Here is an 18,306-nt window from a genome sequence, read left to right as displayed (position 1 = left end):
ATTTATATTTGGTTGGGCTGAATAACTCGAAGGTATTGATGTTTGATGAGAGAAAAAGCTTCAAGTGGTGACCTTGGAAAGGTCTTATCCTTGTCTTATTCTTGTGCTACAATGTTGCCAGTGATAATAACACAAAAATAGCAAACATATCCATTGTATGATGGATAGGAGAGTGTGGGAGATATAAACAATATTTGGAGAAATGACATAGCATTAAGAACTGTATATTGAATCTAATAAAGCAAAATAAAAATATAAATATGTACAAGTTCAAAAGTCATCTAACAAACACAAAACTATATAGACTTGATGTAGCCTAAGAACACTTACATTAAGAATCTTTGAGGGCTCAGCTTTAACAAATAACTTAGCTTATAGTGGTGTTTATCACCTACTTTACAGAAGGATATTTTTAATAATATTATCTCCATCCTCCCCTCTTAACTAGAGCTTAATATTTATGTGATAATAATCTGAGAATAATCCAATGCAATGATTTGTGATGTGTGACTATATCTATATAATCTCAGTTAAAGAAATTAGCTACACTTAAGTTTTAGGTTAGTTTCAGGCTGCCCAATATAATGAGACACCAAATCTCTGAAAACTTCTTCATGAACTTGAAGAAAGAAACATAAGGAAAGAAGTGGAATCTTTCCTTGTTAGATAACATTGGAAAAGTTGAGAATGTTCTATAAGGAAGAACATATCAAAATAATGTCCAAATACATGATATAAAGTGAGCTAGTTAGTAGCTCAAGGATATATGGAGAGAATTGTCTAGAAGGCAGGTTGTGTTCATTCTAATTGATTATAATGTAAGTTGAGAACAAATGAATGATAATCTAGTAACCATGGATTATAAATTTGCATATGTCTAAGGCACGAACCACATGTCAGTCATGTTTTCATAGGCCGTTGTTCTGGGGAAGGGGGTGCTTGAAGACCCTCCTAAAATTTCAGGGCCCCATGGCCCCTGTAGCCATGCTCTTCTGCCAGCCAATTTGAGAAGTCTTAGGAAACATGCCTTTAGTCTAATCGCAAAACAGTCACTGCGAGTTGTGAGATACAGGAGCAACCTCAGGAACATTGAAATGACTTCCTCACACACTAATTGGCAGCCTGGACTAATTAGTCCATTTGCTTGTTGTTTAGTAATGTAAATCAAACAGAATGAAAGAGTTTATAAAAGGAAGGAGGGAGGGAAAGAGGAAGGGAGAGAGAAACAGTTTGTATCTTTGAGTCCCTTTTGACCAGATTTTTTGCATATGAAATACATAAGTGATGAGATCTCATTTTAACTTGCTATAGAAATGCCATCTTATATTCTTTCTGCTCCCATTTGAAAGAATGAATCTGCTATACTATCCTGAATTATGCCTGAAAGTCATTTGGACTAAGTTTAGCTCTAGGGTGTCCTCATTCTGAAGCGAGTTTTTGAAGTATTTTTCAAGTTAGGCCCTGAAAACACTAAAGTATTTAAAACACTGTGAGACCAGTGGTGAGCGTTATCAGAAAAGCTGCTTATGTAACTTCATAAGGAGCCTGTTCTCTCTCATTCCATCCTTAAAGTATCAAAGCACAGAGTCAGAGGAAACTATCAAGGCAGCCTCATGTCTGAGAACTGGGATCAAAGAGATGCTGGCGAATGCCCTGCTGTCAGAAAGACCTCCAGTCTTACAAGATGAAAGCCAATCTACAGAGAACATGGCTTCCATTTATTTCTGTCTTGCCCACCCACCCCCCCAAGTGTTATAAGGATGTGATTTGAACTGTTTATCCACTGTAGATCTCAGTGGCTTCACAGGGCAGTAATGCGATGGAAATGTCACAGGTATGGTTCTCTGCACTCCCTGCAGGCCCCCCATGGAAGACTCTCAGACTCTACTGACCCCTGTGGTGAGCTGTGGGCCTGCTGGAGCTCTTTTGACCCGCCCTGTCATCCTCACTCTGCATCACTGTGCAGACCCCAATACTGAAGACTGGAAGATCCAGCTCAAGAACCAGGCAGTGCAGGGACAATGGGAGGTAAGTGATTATCTGTGGGAGACACATGCTGTCCATGTCCATCATCGGTGCATGTTGGGAGACCTTTATTTCTAAAGTAAAGCATGACAGCCTTTTGGTTTACACTTAAAACGAGAGACAGAAGGCTGAAACTTCTAACTGAAGAGCAAAAGGAAGATGTTCAAAATCAGCTCACAGGAAAAGGATACTCAGACATCCCAGGTAATTTGCTGTTAGGAATACAGGAACCACATGATGGGGAGGGTGTGGGGGATCATCAGAACTTAGATCACTTAGCATCTGTCTCTCAAGAATATCTTTATCAAATACATATGTAAATGTTAGTATAAATGTATATTTATATAAAATTTACATATGCAAAATGTGAAGTTACAATATAATTACTTTTGGTATTTTTAGCAAAAAAAAGTTATAAAGATACACATGAAAGTTTAAGGCTGTAGTATTTTAGGGAAACTGATTTAGCAGTGAAGCACGATATTCTGGGATTAGCTAGATCTTTCCTTTCTATGAACATTGACTACAATTGACCATATAAGGGAATCATTCCTTATCAGAGCCCCTGGCGTCTAGGGTTGAGCTTGGGATTATCTTTTAAATAGACTTAAGTGGGCCTCACTTTAATTTCATTTAAGCTTTAAACTATCAAAACAAATATCTAAAATCCTATCTTAGGTACTTGCACGATACTCTGCTTAATGCCTTTTCCATTTCTGGGGTTGAATGATGCTAACAATGATAGAGCAATGAACTCAAGAGTCCAGAATAGTACAAAGAACATTCTCATATAAATCCTTAAAAAGCAGGCTTGGGCCATAGTTCCCACTGCTGGCCATACCTTTCAGGCTTTCTGAGTCATTCCTCCTAAGTCCTTCTTTGTCCAGTGTCCTGGAGCCTAGAATAAACTTAGAGGCCTTGAGCTGCTTTTCTTATCAGTGTAAGATTCCTGTAAATACACTTTGAAATATTAACTCATTGATGTTGTTAAAATACAGCTCATAACATCTCAGATGATGTCATAAGTTCAAACCAAGAAGCTGTCACCTGAGGTGACTGTTCCATTCATGTCTTTATCCAGACCTAGAGACTAAGTTTTATTCTCTCACTTTTTTTGGTAATTGGCACTTGCCATAAGTCAGATGCAGTGGGATACAGTAAAAAGCTCGGGAGGCGGGGCTTATTCCCAAACTGAATTGCATTCATGCACGTATTTTATTTCCCACTCATGAAATTTTCTTCTCAGTCTGAATTACTTTAAAGTAGGGAGAATATATAAAATCAGAATGTGTACTTGTCTGTGGTAAATCATGACTCAGATGGCCCTGGGCTTGCCATCCCATTGGCTAAGCTCAGAGGCCACTGCACTCTTAACCCAGCCACATACTCTACTTGCCCAGTCCCCAGCACTTCTTATCACCTTCCACCCCGCCCACTGCCACGGGAGCATGTGAAATGTTGATCCTTGGCTTAATGACCTGACCCTCTCTCTTTGTTAGTATATAACTTAAGCCATTTGAATAAATCAAAAAAAAGGGTTGAATTGGCAATTATTTTTTACAAAAATCACCACTTCCACTTATTTCTTGTAAAGTATTTTTTTTTAGTCTACAGTAATGAACTGTTTAATGATTTCATGAGAAAAACAGCAGAGAAGAATGTAGAAGGCAGTAAGTGCTTCTTAAAGCTACCCTTGTGGAGAACCTGAGAGCTGACATTACTAAGGGAAAAGTATACTATTCTGAAAAATTAACTGTAGTCTGAGTTTCAAAAGAGAAAGTATAATGATGTTATATAATGTCTTAATTGGATTATTGCAAAAAGTTGATATCCTATAGAGGCACCTCAATACTTTGTACTTTTCAATTAAATAAGATATTGAAAGATTAAAATAACAAAATCTCAGAAGCAGTTAGTAAACCTGAGTACACTGAACTCAAAGGGATAATTTGCTATTGTCTTTTGGATTTTCACGTAGATACCAGGACACTTATGCAAATAATCACATCAGTATCTAGACAATGAAAGAGTGCTGGTGATGGAGGATGAAAACAGGTACCACAGAGTTGAGAAAGACAAACCAGAACTCAGGAGCAGACTCCTGCTTTATCAACCACCATCCATAGTGGCTTGCACATGTCCATGGGAGCTTAATCATGTTCCCTTCCCTCTCATTCCCAGGATGTGGTGGTGGTGGGAGAGGAAAACTTCACAACTCCCTGTTACATTCAGCTGGATGCAGAGGCTTGCCACATCCTCACAGAGAACCTCAGCACCTATGCCCTGGTTGGGCAGTCCACCACCAAAGCAGCAGCCAAGCGCCTGAAACTGGCCATCTTTGGCCCCCTCTGCTGTTCTTCCCTGGAGTACAGCATTAGAGTTTACTGCCTGGATGACACACAGGATGCCCTAAAGGTAAGTGTCTCCCCACCTCACCTGTCCTCTTCACCCTCACCTAGAAGCTAAGGTTTTGAAGTAACCTTACACACCTGGAGATGACTCTGGGCAGGTGTGTGAATACGAGCAATGGGTCCCAGAGGAAGCAGTTACAACAAACAGATATATTTCAGTGGCCATGCTGATAGATAAGCTGTTTTCTCTGTGCTGATTCCTCCCAAGGGCTACTTTTGTTTACCTGACTTGAGCTCTTTTAATGAAAAATGTAGACGAATTTGGCAACGAAAGCCGTGGATGGTAAATAATTTGGTTCCATGTTTATCTCAGCTGCGTTCTTCCTATAAAAGAAATTGGCATAATTGCTCACGCTGTATGTTCCTCTTGTGTGCTACTTCATTTATATGCTTTCCCATTCTTTTTACGAGGGCTGTGAGGGAGAGGGTTAGCATTTGACAACAGGCTGCTGCTTTGCAGAATAAATGTGCTTAATTCCTGGTGTGATTATTGCCATTCGTTTTATCCCATTTGAAGCTTCAAGGGATATAATAAGTGCCTTTGAAGAAGTTATGATCTAGAAAGAGGAAGATAAAAAGTATGCCAGGGCTGAGGAGATAAGCCAGAACCTGATGTACGTCACAGCTGATACATCCTGTGAGAGCTCAGGGAGGCAACCTACATAGTATTTGAAGGAAATCTGAACAAGAGCTAACATTTGAGACCTGTCATTATGAAAGGTAAGGTTTTAAGCAGCACTGATAGGGAAAAACATTCAAGATGTTTAGATACAGGGAACAGGGTGCAGGCACACAAAAGTGAATAGCAATTGACGCCTTTATGCAGATGTATTTTGCCAGTAAGCCAAGAAGATAGATCTTAGCTGACAGAGGGAGTCTATGGTGTTAAACAGAACGTGATTGGAAATATGCATTAGACCCTTGACTCTGACTTCAGTGGACAACTCAAGTTATTAAGGAAATTGTGGCAGAGCTTTGGTGGTGCCAGAGGAGTAAGAGAATGGAAGCAGGGATACAAATTCCTGAGCAAGTTGCATGGTGACTACCACTCATGTAGTAGAATAGAACTTCTGTCTCTGACAATGGCAAAGCCTAGGGTAAGGGACTTTGTTACTTTTGTCAATTCAGGCTACTATGATGGATACTATGGATTAGGTGACCTAAACGTAGACATTTTTCCTCACCGTGCTGGAGGTGGGAAGGCGAATGTAAGTTTGTCAGCATGGTTGTGTTTTGATAAGGACTCCTTCAAGGTTTCAGACAACTGTTCTCTTGCTCTGTCTTCATGTAGTAGATGATGGCTGGAAAGGTCTGTGAGCTCTCATCTGTAATGGCATTTGTTTCATTTAGAAGATTCCTGCCCTCATCATCAAGTTACCTTCCAGCGGTATGATCTCTTAAAATTCTGACTATGTGGATTAGGATGATCAACAACTAATTTTGGATGATGCAAAAATTTGCAGGCAATAATGCTTTTTCTTATGGACTACTGAGTTCGGGGTATAAATCTGTCATCAAAAAATATGCAATGAACAATTAAATGTATGTATGTATGTGGTTTTATCTCTCTCAACCTTTCTCCCCCTCTCACCTTTAACCCTTCTTAGCTTTTGGTATCTATTATTACATTGGAATTCCATTCCATCCTATAAAATCAACTTCAAAATATGCTCAAAAGTCAACATTTATCAGATTATTCAGTATTTATCTCATTCTTTGACAACATATGGTACACCAAAATTATGTAGAGTTTTATTTTCTAAACAGACAACAGATCCCAATGTAGAGATTCAGGCATCAATGATGTCACATTGATAATTTTCAACCAAGGTTAGAAAGGAAAATATCCAACGAGAACAGTGGAAAAATAAAAATAATGAGTATTACTGAGTACTTCTATCTACCAGGCAAAACTCTACATATTCTATTAAATCATTCAATCTTTACAATAACTCCATAAGGTCTCACTATTTCTACTTGACAGATGAGGACTCCAAAGCTCAGTGAAGTTTAAGTGGCTCTAGGTCACACAACAATGGTATAGAGAAGCAAGCTTCAAGTGTGGGAAGTTAGCTATAGTTGATCTATGGAACTAATGACTAAAGAGCCAGACAGAAATCAAGGCTGCCATGATGTGCTAGCAGGAAGGGCAGCCAAAGACAATCAGAGTGGCTGAGGAAGAAAATGAGAAAGCAAAGAGCCAAGGAAGCCAAGGGAAGAACATTTCCTGCCTTTCAAGGTGTTTTTCTCTGTGATTTCTGTCAAGAGAATAATTCATGATTGTGAAAACTGGAGGTTACGGGTCAGGGCTTCTGGGAAGCAATCTCAAAAGATGATGGTAAGGTACTTGGTTAGAAGTAAGCAGCCATACCCAACTGTGCAGTCCTTGTGGTAGATGTGACCAACAAGGTGTGCAGGAAGAAGGGGGACTTTGTTGGTCATTATATATATTCTTAATGATCCAATTTGTTGAATTTTCTGGTTGTGGAACTAAGTGATGTGAATATAGCTTTGTGTAAGGCTTCAGGTTGTTTCTTTTATGCTCCTTGCTGATTTGTGTGATGTTTCTAAGGCGCTATCAGAATGCAAATTGTGCTGGGTTTAAATTCTTCTCAGGAAAAACTGTATTTGTTGGAGAGTCATGGGGTCTGATTAAGGCGGATCTTCTGAACAGTTCCTTGAAATATTACTGCAAGAAGTGCACAGTCAAAGATATTAATGGTACCTGAAATGCTTTATGCACATAATTTATATTCTGACATAGCATTGCTCGGGATCTCCTGAACTGTCTTCCTGATAGACACACAAAGATCTATGCAAAAATGTAATACTTTGCAAAACCTACATTGGAGTTTGCTAATTATAGAACAGGGATGGAAACGGTCAATGAAAAGAAAGACCAGCAGATTGCTTTCAGGAGTGAAAACAACCCAAGTGCAGTGTATATCATGGTCAATGCTTTCCAGACAGACATTTGTAAATTCTCAGCATCTGGGGATCCAGCACTTAGCTGGAAAGAAGTGTGAATAATGGATGAGACATTCTTGCACCTCTTGGCCTTTTAATAATGCAGGAATACCAAAATCCTAGTAATAAGTAAATGGTCTATCCAACACTCTGAAGAGACAATTAGTTCAGCCATGTCTGCACTGCCTTACTCATACTTGAATTGGAACCTGGAGGCTGATTAGCTCAAAAGGGCCCTCTAGTATTAAAGGTCCTCCTTCTTGGCATACCCCCTGCTATTTCTCATTGCTGGTCTGCCATTTCTTTGCTAGTCCTGTAGTTTTTGCATTTCCAAACTCTTTAGACTTATTCTCCCCAGTCCTTCCTTCTCTCTTCCTTGCCTTTTCTTTCTCAATCTCTTCCTCATTTAGTAATTCATTTATCACAGTGCATGTAAAAATCCATGGGGGTTTTGGAGACTTGTTCAAGGGTTTTTCTACAAAGGCTATCATCTACATTGGCTGCTATTGGAGTTATATCTTGATGTTGCCTGCATGTTTTTCAGTCAGTTTTAAGGACTATTATCTTAAACATATTCACACATCTTTTTGTGGAAATGATTCCATTACTAACAAACATCTTGCATCCCCAAATCCACTTTTCTCGCATCGCTTTCCTACTCATCTCTGCCACTACTGAGCCTTCCAGATAGCTCTTCATCCATTCCAATGTCTGTAGGGAACCTCCCTTCTTTTAATTCACCCCAAGACAGAAGAAAAAACAAAACAAAACTCTACTCATTCTTACACTGGGACACATAGCTACTCTGGGACATCTCTATACTTGCGGGCTGGATTTTTCTCATTCTGTTTATTACCCACTGCATTTCCTTAAGTGTAGACCATTGTTCAGACCAACCCCAGCAGGACCTGTCTTATGATCTTACTTTCAACCTATTTTACTCCAAATTCTCTCAAACTCAATGTTATTCCCAGAATTGTTCTGGATATATTTTTTTTAGTCTTTCTATCCACTCCCATCACTCACTCATCCGTCCATGCAGATGTGCACATCTTCGCTCTCTGCAAATCTTCATTTTTGGCAGGATCTCCAATCTGAACCTGTCTCCCAGTGTAATGGATAAAGCCTCATGAGTTTCCATCTCCATCCACAATGAAGCTGCCACTTGTTCTTAGAAAAGCTTCCTCAACCTTCCCTGGTTTCCTGATCCAAAAATCCTCTTCTGCATTTATCCATATCCAGAGAGAAATCATCTCAAACATAGTCCCACATTCAGTTGTACTTGGCTGCACCAATTCCCATGGAGAACTGTGCCCACAAATTGACAGATTTTCTTCTTTTTGTTCAGGCTCATTTCCAATGAGGCCCATTACAATCCCTAAATAACTAATTTAAACGATGCCTGCCCTGCATCCCTTGTCCTCTTATTGGTCTCTTCCTGATGCATTGTATTTCACATGACAATTGTTTGGAACTGTCTATGTTCTTCTATGTTCCCCAAAGCTCCTGATCACATCACAGCCATCTTTATGCCTAACAGTGATCTCCTCTCCATGGATACACCATTAACCATGCCTTTATGCATATCTTTGATACAATCTCTTATCACTAAACCAGGGCCCCAGAAGGAGGAGGTCTGCTTAGAGGCTTATGCTTTAAGTTAACTCCTTACCAGTAACACTGGGAGCTCAGTGTTGTGTCTGCAAGGGCTTGACATTTTCATAAAGTTAGAGCTGGATGTAGGGAGTCTTTCTGAACTGTGGAAAACAGAAGCATGAGACTGTGGGGGAGATTCAGAGAAGTATTCATTTTTAATAGACACTACTACATAGTCCTTGTAAGTTATTAGGGAAGATGGTGTCCTGAATATACAAATAATATTAATTATTGCTTTTTATCACCTATAACTATGTTAAAAAGTTATATTTTTAAATATCATTGTATTATTATGTGTATGGCTAGATTAAGAAAAGGAGTCCTCCCTATGAGCCGGGCTCAAGAAACTCCAGTGCATTTCGTCATCTTTCCTCCTTCCTCTTTGAGTTGGGCAATTTTTGTAACAATCTTCCTGGATTTTGTTAAGCCCTGAAGAAAAAAATGGTCACCTTAAACTTAAAAGCTGCACTTAGTAATTTGAAAGCACTGATGTAGAATCAGCATGCCAGCAGTGACTGCTGGGGTAGAAGTCAAGGCCGATGGGAGACAGCAGGAATCTTTTATATGCTTTTCAGAAGGGTTTCTCCCTGTGCACAGGCATGAAGGACCAGTGGGAGCAAAGCTGAGGCTGAGTTTACACAAGGAGATAAAGATGCTGAAAACTGTGAGGATAGTGTGGAATAAACTCAAATAGAGAGGTCAAGCATATTGAAAAGATGGTGTTTGGATTATCAGTGAGTTTCTTTTTCTCTCCTCTTCCTTGGGTGATTAAAGTAATAAAACTGATATTTTCTTTTCATTATTTGCAAAGACTTAAATCCTAGTGTAAATAGACAAGAAATTAACAGAGAACAAGGCTGTGTTTGGAGTAAGTTTAAAAAACATCCAGAGAGAAAAATACATCTATGCAGAACTACATAATTTCTGCTCCATTATCAGAGACATCTTCTCATAATAAAGTCTCTCAATACATGCAGACATCTAAAACTCCAAAGGGGTTGTTTGCATTCGCTCTGTATAGTGTGTGATGTTTACCGAGTTTCTGACAGATGTATTTGTGATCCAGGCCAAATAATGTACATTACCACAATCTGGTTTCCCTATGGGGTGCCTGGGCACAGAGAAAAAACTCTTCCTTGGATTCATCTAGTTCTCAAATACCCTAATGTAGGCTCCAGGAGAGTACGGTAACGAGAGAGAGAGAGAGAGAGAGAGAGAGAGAGAGAGAGAGAGAGAGAGAGAGGAGTGAAACACTGAAAAGTAGAGAAAATGAAATGATGAAATGGTTTGGATGAATCTCGGTTGTTAAGGATGTAGCACCTCCCGCACTGTGCTTGCTAGGCAACCTGTTACACACAATCGGTGGCTTTATTTTCATCTTGCCACCTGTTGCCATCCCCACTATTATCCATCTGCTGCTTCCTATAGGGAAGCAGCAGGTGACCTCAAAACTAACCTGACCTGGGTATTAGACTCTCAGGGTCCTTTTTTTCTGACACTAATGTATCTATGCATATGACTCATCTGCCAGATAAAACCAAGAAAATGTGCTAAAGGTTCCAATGATTGTGTCTACCTCCAGGACCCCTGGAAGATTCAAGGACAAAGTTATTAAATCTGGCACAAAATAAAGACTGAATCCTATTATCACTACAAGGGCATTGAAACTATTGCCACATTTGGAAGGCGATAAATCACCAAAGACGTTAAATTTAATGTTAGTCTAGTTTCAGAACAGTTTTTGGGTGGCAATTCAGCTGGTCAGATGTTGTCACAGGGATCTTTATATGGTATCTTCTCGTTACCATCTTCTCATGAAACTTGTATTAGCCCTATCCTATACTACTAACAGACTACTTGATGAATTTACTTTTGTAGGGCACGTAGAGGAGGAAAGAACTTTTGCTAAGTATAATAAAGATTCTTTGAAGATATCTAAACATTGCTATTCTGAACATGGCAATGGATAAAATATCTTCCACAGCACAGGGACTTTGATCTGATATGTAAAGCCCCCCCCCCCTTGATGTAGCGGGAATAAAATAATGACAAGTGTTTTGTAAAGTAAAGACTGTTTCTAACCTGTGGTCAGTATGTCTTATAATCATGAAAGGAAGATAGGACATATATTCCATTGTTGGATTTGAAGACAGAGGAAGGGAATCATGAGAGGATAAGCAAGGTAAGCAGCCTGGAAAGGCTGGGAAAGGAGAAGGAGCTTAATTTCCCCTCTCTGAAAGTCTCCAGAAGGAAAGGATGCCCTCATGAACCTTAACTGCAGATATGTATGTGCTGTCTTGGGCTGATGGCCTATACAGCACAAGACAGTAAGTTTGTATTGTCCTAAAATCATGGTAATTGCTTATGGAATACTCAGATGGAATTTGAATAATACATGCTGAAGGTTAAACATAAGTTCAAGAGGAACTCACAAGTACTAGAGTGATCTAAAAGTCCCTGCTCCATAATACTATCTGAGACATCCTACTTTCACTAGAAGTACGCCCAGGGAAGACAAGTGGCATGGGCACTCTGTTGAGTAGGACCCTTTGGCACACTGCTTTGAAATCATCGCAAACTTCCTTGACCAGGCAGGCTGAAAGTGGCAGCTTGGCCCAAGCATCTGTGGCAGCAGCAGCTGCTGGAACAGCAGGCAGAGCCCAGGAAACGAAGGGGCTTGACGGGGAATATTTGCACATGGTCACTGGCATTTAGCCTTATTATTATTAAGGATGAAGGCAGGCAGACAGACTTGGGGGCAGGGCAGAGCACCCCAGTGTGAATACAGGAAGGGAAAATCACAGCATGAGGTGACATTGACCTGAGCAGGTGGAAAAGGCTAGCTGTGAGTCAGCTGTTCTCCATTGCCCAGCTCAGCAGCCCAAGGCCTGAAGGCCAGAGGCGGAGACAGCAGGCACAGGACAGTGAGTCGCCTGCTGGAGAGCTGGCAGGGAACAGGAGAGGAGGACGGCTGTTCTTTTTGGCCCCTGCTATAGTAGAGTATAGGCACACTGCTGTGACTGGGGCAGCGGTGACAGCCACAGTGACAGAGAGAAACTTCCCATTCCCAAATGACCAGGGCAGGTTTCATCATAGGAATAAAGACTGGATAAAAACAGGGCTGGTCTCACTACATCTGACAGCAGATGTGACTCTTTGTACATACAGTACAATCACTGAAGGGTGATCTGAGGTTTAATGTGCATGGCGTGCTGAACACCTGCCAGGTTGGTCTCAATATTGGAGTTGAGGGGATTCCCTAGCACGACCCTGCTGGCTCAGCACCATGGACAGAGTAAAAATGAAGGCCCCTAGTTCCATAAGCTAAGGCAAGCACAAACTTCTGGAGGGCAGGGCTGGTTGCTTTGGCCTCTGTATTTTTGGGACTCCTTTGGGCCTTCAGAGTAGCTCCCTCCGCCTGCTTCTGACTCTGGTACTGATTCCAGCTCCTTGGCAGAAATAGAAGGAGTCCATTCTGTCTCTGTGTTTCTACTGGGAATAGAACACACAGAATTTTAAGTCCAGAAACAATACCAAGAATGAAACCAGACAAGTGAAGCAAAGTGGTGGTTTTATCTCCTTCCTGCCCTCTCTTCAGTGTTCTCTCAACTATAAGAAACTAAAATTTAATCGGGAAGCCTAATTGTGAGCCTTTCCCTGGAGGGAGGCTTGCCAATGTTTGGAAGGACCAGGAGGAGGAAAGGAGAGCAGGGAGCACATGGGTGGCAAATCTGGCATGACTTAACAATCCTCAAGAGTGGGAATTTCTGGTGGTAGAGAAATAACATAATAGTCATGGACTCTCAGGTACGCCTCCACTTCCCTCTTTCTCTTACTCTCTGGGAGCTTGTGAGAGCAGCGAGCACAGACCAGAGCTGCTTTATTTTTCTACATAGACCTTTAAAAGAGCTTGGATTTATTATGCCTTTAAAGTGGCCCAGGCTAATGGCTCGGCATGGATAATGCCCTGGTTTAATTGTTTACTGTGGAAGCTGCTTGTTTCTACAGTGGAATCCCCTGTAGCTGCCTTAGCTGCAGCCTTTCATAGGCTACTAGAATCAATTCGGTCCTCATTCACATCTCTGCTGGAAGCAGTTGCTACACCAATGAGTTGCTCAGATCCCAGGAACAGTTCCTGGTGACCACACTCTAGGATTCGTGTGTGTGTGTAGACATGTATGTTCTCATGGAAATATGGAATAAAGATCTGTTGTCAATCACTCTGGAGTCACTCTTGAGATTCTTTTCAAGGTAAGAGGCAGGGATAATTTATCAGGATATCTGGAAAGTTCACCCAGAACTCTCACCTGCTATGGAAGTGAAAGTATTCACTAATAGGAAAGACAACCTCAACAAAGGAAAAGTGACCTTTATATTTCTAAGTACAAACATCCTAGATGATCCTAAAGTTTATTATGACATTTCTTTCCAAGGTCACGATATTTTGTCAAATCTCCCTAAATCTTTTGACCTTCAGTATATTTGGTTCTTAGTCACCATTAAGGTGTATGAAATAACCTACCCTTTATGACAAAAAAAGTCTGTCAAGACATTGTTTTAGAATGGAACTCATTTCAGCCTGGTTGAAGGTTCACATTGTCTCTATACCACACAGAACAGAAGCTGTGGGCCAAGTCACACCCTTCCTGACAAAACTCACACGTGATGCTAGGTGACTATCTCTAAGAAGTCTAGCTGTAAAGTCATGTTTCATTGAGGAGCGTGTCTAGTACTTTTACTTCATCCTGGTATCCTCATCACATATATACAGAACAGGATGAGTTCATGCAGAAAAAAGTCTAGAAAACCAACTTTGTTAAGCAAAAGTCACAGTGTATTTTTAAGTAGAAATGGTGAACGCGTATCTCAGAGCACTGGTGACTAACAATATGAAAACAAAGTCTGGTTAGTCTACCCTACAGGTTGACCCCTTGAGTCTTGTGACACAAAAGCTCACAGGGGCTAGCCACTGAGCATGACTAGTCATTTTGCCTCATAAGTGAATTGACATGATTTTTGTTGCCAAAGAGTTCTTCTACTTATTAAAATATCTTTTATTTGTACTTTAGTGCTTTAGTTCATTCTCTCTGTCTCTGTCACTGTCTCTGTCTCTCTCTCTGTTTGTCTGTCTATCTCTCCAGGGTCTGGATGTGTGTTCTAGCTATCCTGGAACTTACCAGGCTAGCCTTGAACTCACAGAGATTTGCCTGCTTCTGCCTCCTGAAAGTACTTGGATTAAATGTGTATGCCACCATGCCAGTCACTGCTGTCATTCTTGTCTCCCAGATTTTTTTTTTTGAGCATAATATCCTAACTATAGTAACAGTAGTCCAGTGGTAACATTCCTAATGCTGATACCCTTGAATACTGTTCCCTCATGCTGGGGTGACCCCACCATAAAATTATTTTCATTGTTATTCATAACTGTAATTTTGCTACTGTTGTGAATTGCAATATAAAGATCTGTGTTTTTGATTGTCTTAGCTGACCCTTGTGAAAGGGTAGTTTGACCCCTCTCCCAAAAGGGTCATGAACCACTGATCTATCTCATCACTATTTTGGAGGAAAAATATGTTAAATTTGACATATAAATTCTGTTTATTACTGAGATATTTATTCCTGAGCTAATTTCTCACTCAGATCTTGATGTGAGGACAGTTGCTCATACCAACTATCTCTAAGGTAGATATATCAAATTCACACTTCCCAGGCCAATTGCCTCATGGGCCAACAAACGATAATATTAGTACTTCTGTGTTTAGTGATCTCAGCTTATAACTTTTTCCTGATAACATTGGTATATCAATGTATAAATATGGGTTTATAATTTGTAAAGAAATTAATACAGCATGCACAGTTTTTGATTGGTAGATAATACAAACTTACTGATAGGACTGTGCAAGAGGTTGTATTCTAGCTCTGCACAGAAGCTTACTATGGGCCCCCTGGTTGACAGAGAGATGGAAAACAAAATAATATCAGATATGTGTCTTTGGTTCCACTGCTACTAAGTGGTACTTTGTTCATTTTTGTCTCTTTGTGAGGGTTTCACCAAGCCACTACAGACCCACTCCTCACAAGGGAGAATGCCCTACATGACTTCTGAGAAACAAAATACTGAACCTTTTTCTTGGGCTGACTCCAACCAGGCTTTGCATTCAAAATGTGGCATTGGATTTCTTGACTCAAGGTCATGGCCAACAGGCTAAGATTCTGTTAGGTGGTCTACCCTGCAAAGAAAACTGATAGTGATAAGGTGCTGTCTTCTGGCATTCTATGTTGATTGTAGGGATGGGGTATGCATTCTACATTGTTGGGTACAATTACCTCCCAGAATACAATGCATCTTCTTTCAGACATCCCAGGGAGATAATTTGGATGTAATGAAGATCTATAGTAATCAGATAATTACTATCGATTGCTCTTTAGATGTCTTGATGAGGTAATTAGGGCATACTGGAAAGAAGCTAGAACTGATTGATTGGCATGACTGTAATCTCAAAGATTTCTAATTATGTTTCTTTTCTTCTAATGGCTTATAAACAAACATCATTTTAGCTTTAGAATTTGTCAGGTGCCAGGTTCACTGGGAACATCAGCTTTCTCTATTATGCTAACTAGACACTGAACATGATCAGCATAAGCTCATTATGTGTTCCTGCTGAAGCAGAAGCAACTGCAATTAACCATCACATCTCTTCCCCATTCCACAGACTGTCAAAGGATTCTTGTCAGAGAATAGGGTGTACAGTGTCAGGGAAGGTATACTGGGAGAGCAGATATGTGTAATTGTGAGCTGACTGGGTCCAGATGTCCTACTGGGGATCCGGGGGTCTGTTGTAGTAAGCACAGTAGACTCAGGGCACAGTAACATGGCTTTAGTGTCAGGGTGGCTAGCTGACTGCTCAGCTCCTGTAAAAAAAGTAATAGCTACTCATCCCCAGCCATGAAAGAAAGTAGGTCAATACTGTTAGACAGCTGGACCACACACTTCTCTGTGCCAGAGGGGTCTTGCCTCATGGCTTCCATTAGACACTAATTAGAGGACTCCCAATCTGAGACCATGTTTCCCATTATCCTGGTATTTCCTATGCCTCAAAGGACCTTTTGGGAGTTGGTGATGCAAGCTAAGAACTCAGGAAGCCACAGTTTCATCGAATTGTTTGCATCTTACCCGGGACGTTGGTGAGCTCAGCAGTGATGAGATGGCCAGACAGTGGTTCAGCATTCATTTGACAAAGGCAAAGCACATGCATCTCTGGGGATCTAGCAACATGGATCCAACTTGTCCTCTGTGGTTCTCTGTATTTCATACCTTGGTTGTTCTCCAGTGCTTGCAGATGGCATTCTGAATGCCTGTATTCTTGAAATCCCTCTTATTTGCTGAAATATCACCAAAGAAGACAGCCATATTTTGCTTTATGTACAAATATCATTATTTTATGTTATGTACAAATATTCATTTTCCTGGATCCCCACTTTTAAAGGTCATAAATTACATGATATTCTAATCATCAAAACTCTGGTAGCATGAGTGGAGTGAAGCACAAGAGTGGTTGGCTTTGTGCATTGATAATGATAACTTATGGTGTGCTGCTGTTTAATAATTTCAGCTGTAGTTGGAAATGCTTCATTAAGTCCCATTAAGTAGCTTGAAGGATTGAAATGGGTATAAATTTTGTCTTCCTCTTACATCTTTATACTGAGGGATGGAGTAGATTTCTTCCCCTAAAATTTTTGAGAGATGAGGTATTCTCTTTTTTAAACTTTTAAACTTTAATTGGGTAACTGTTTAGCTCAGATTCTGTTGCTTAAAATATTTATTATCTGTATCCAAATGTTTTTTTCTGTAACAGAAGACATATATAACATATATATATACTATATATATATGTGTGTATACACATATACGTGTGTGTGCCCTTTCCCTCAATTTCAATGAAAAGCTTTATCTGTATACTTGCATTTCTGTTATTTTTTTGTATAACATGCCTTCCCATCTTCAATATCGGTCTCTTATTCTTGCCAACAGCAAACAAACAAAGAAACAAACAAAACCTGCTTAGTTTTCTCCCATGCAGTGTGGTGCAAATTCCATAGGCTGCATATCAGTGGGGCCTGCTCCCATGCAAGATGACCATGACTTCATAGTGCAAGTCTCAGATCTGCAGGTGATTGTATTCATGGCCTTGCCTAAGTACAGTATGCTATCCAAAAGACATGGTGGAGGAACATATTTACTTACTGAGAGGTCTGATGGAAATTGGGCAGATCAACCAATAACATGCCTTGGTTTGGGATGTGTTGTAGGAAGTTCTACAGCTGGAGAGGCAGATGGGAGGACAGCTCCTAGAAGAACCCAAGGCTCTTCATTTTAAAGGCAGCATCCACAACCTGCGCCTGTCGATTCATGATATTGCCCATTCCCTATGGAAGAGCAAATTGCTGGCTAAGTATCAGGTGAGGCTACCAAAAGGTACTATCTGCATGGATACAGATTTAGGGCAGATGGCTGAGATGTATAGTCTTAAGATATCTCCTTTTTTAGAATTACTCCCATGTCAACACTTCTTTCTCCAAAGCAGTATGTTTCCAGCATTCTTGAGAAATGCCCAATAAGCACATTTAAAGGAATGGGTTCTAAAGTATTCTTTTAAAATAATTTTACTGTTATTTTAATTTTAGTACACTTATTTTCAATGTTGTAAACATTCACTATATTAATAGGAACAGCCAAAAATGCATACATAAGAGGAAATGGGACACTGTTACCCTATCTAATGAACATTTGGCTTCCTTCCACCTTGCTCGCTAGAACACCTGCCCACTGCAGGAGCCAGAGATTGGGGAGTGAGAGTAGGTCAGTGAAATGACATGCTGTCACTCACAGGTTCGGGATTTGCACCTCAGTCTACACACTGGCTTCTTTCATGAGTCTCTTCCTTGGCTTAATTGTCTGTCACAAGAGTATAGTAGGATTGGCTCAAGTTCAGATGATTACAAGTGAGTATCTAATATTGCCTTGGTGCTTTTTAGGCCAAGGACTTCTCTGTGGTGACCGATTTCCAACTGGAGCAAGCTTTAGTTGCCCCTGCCCTGGGCAAAGGGAGGCTAGAGGCATGAAAAGATGTGGAATCAGCAGTGCACCCTGTGGCTAGCTTTGCTGTGCTCCAGTGTGTCACACCAGGGATTCCTTTTAATGAGAGATGGAGTGTGAAGGATTTATTTTAGGAACTTTTTAAGCTTT

The 18,306-nt window shown here is 40.4% G+C and overlaps 1 protein-coding gene across 1 annotated transcript in view; it reads left to right on the top strand.

The window, feature by feature from the left end:
• Positions 1–18,306, top strand: part of Unc5c (unc-5 netrin receptor C) — a 329,934-nt gene that overhangs the window by 296,407 nt on the left and 15,221 nt on the right. Inside the window, exons 11-13 of the mRNA XM_041653981.1 lie at positions 1,860–2,028; positions 4,207–4,440; positions 17,370–17,519. Coding sequence (XP_041509915.1) covers positions 1,860–2,028; positions 4,207–4,440; positions 17,370–17,519 — 553 coding nt within the window. The remainder of the gene's footprint in view (positions 1–1,859; positions 2,029–4,206; positions 4,441–17,369; positions 17,520–18,306) is intronic.

This window comes from Microtus oregoni, unplaced genomic scaffold (genome assembly GCF_018167655.1).
Source record: "Microtus oregoni isolate MIOR12 unplaced genomic scaffold, Mior012 000000F_ref0000247, whole genome shotgun sequence".
Lineage (NCBI taxonomy): Eukaryota > Metazoa > Chordata > Mammalia > Rodentia > Cricetidae > Microtus > Microtus oregoni.
The sequence above is the reverse complement of the archived record's forward strand: the minus strand, read 5'-3'. Positions and strand labels throughout refer to the sequence as shown.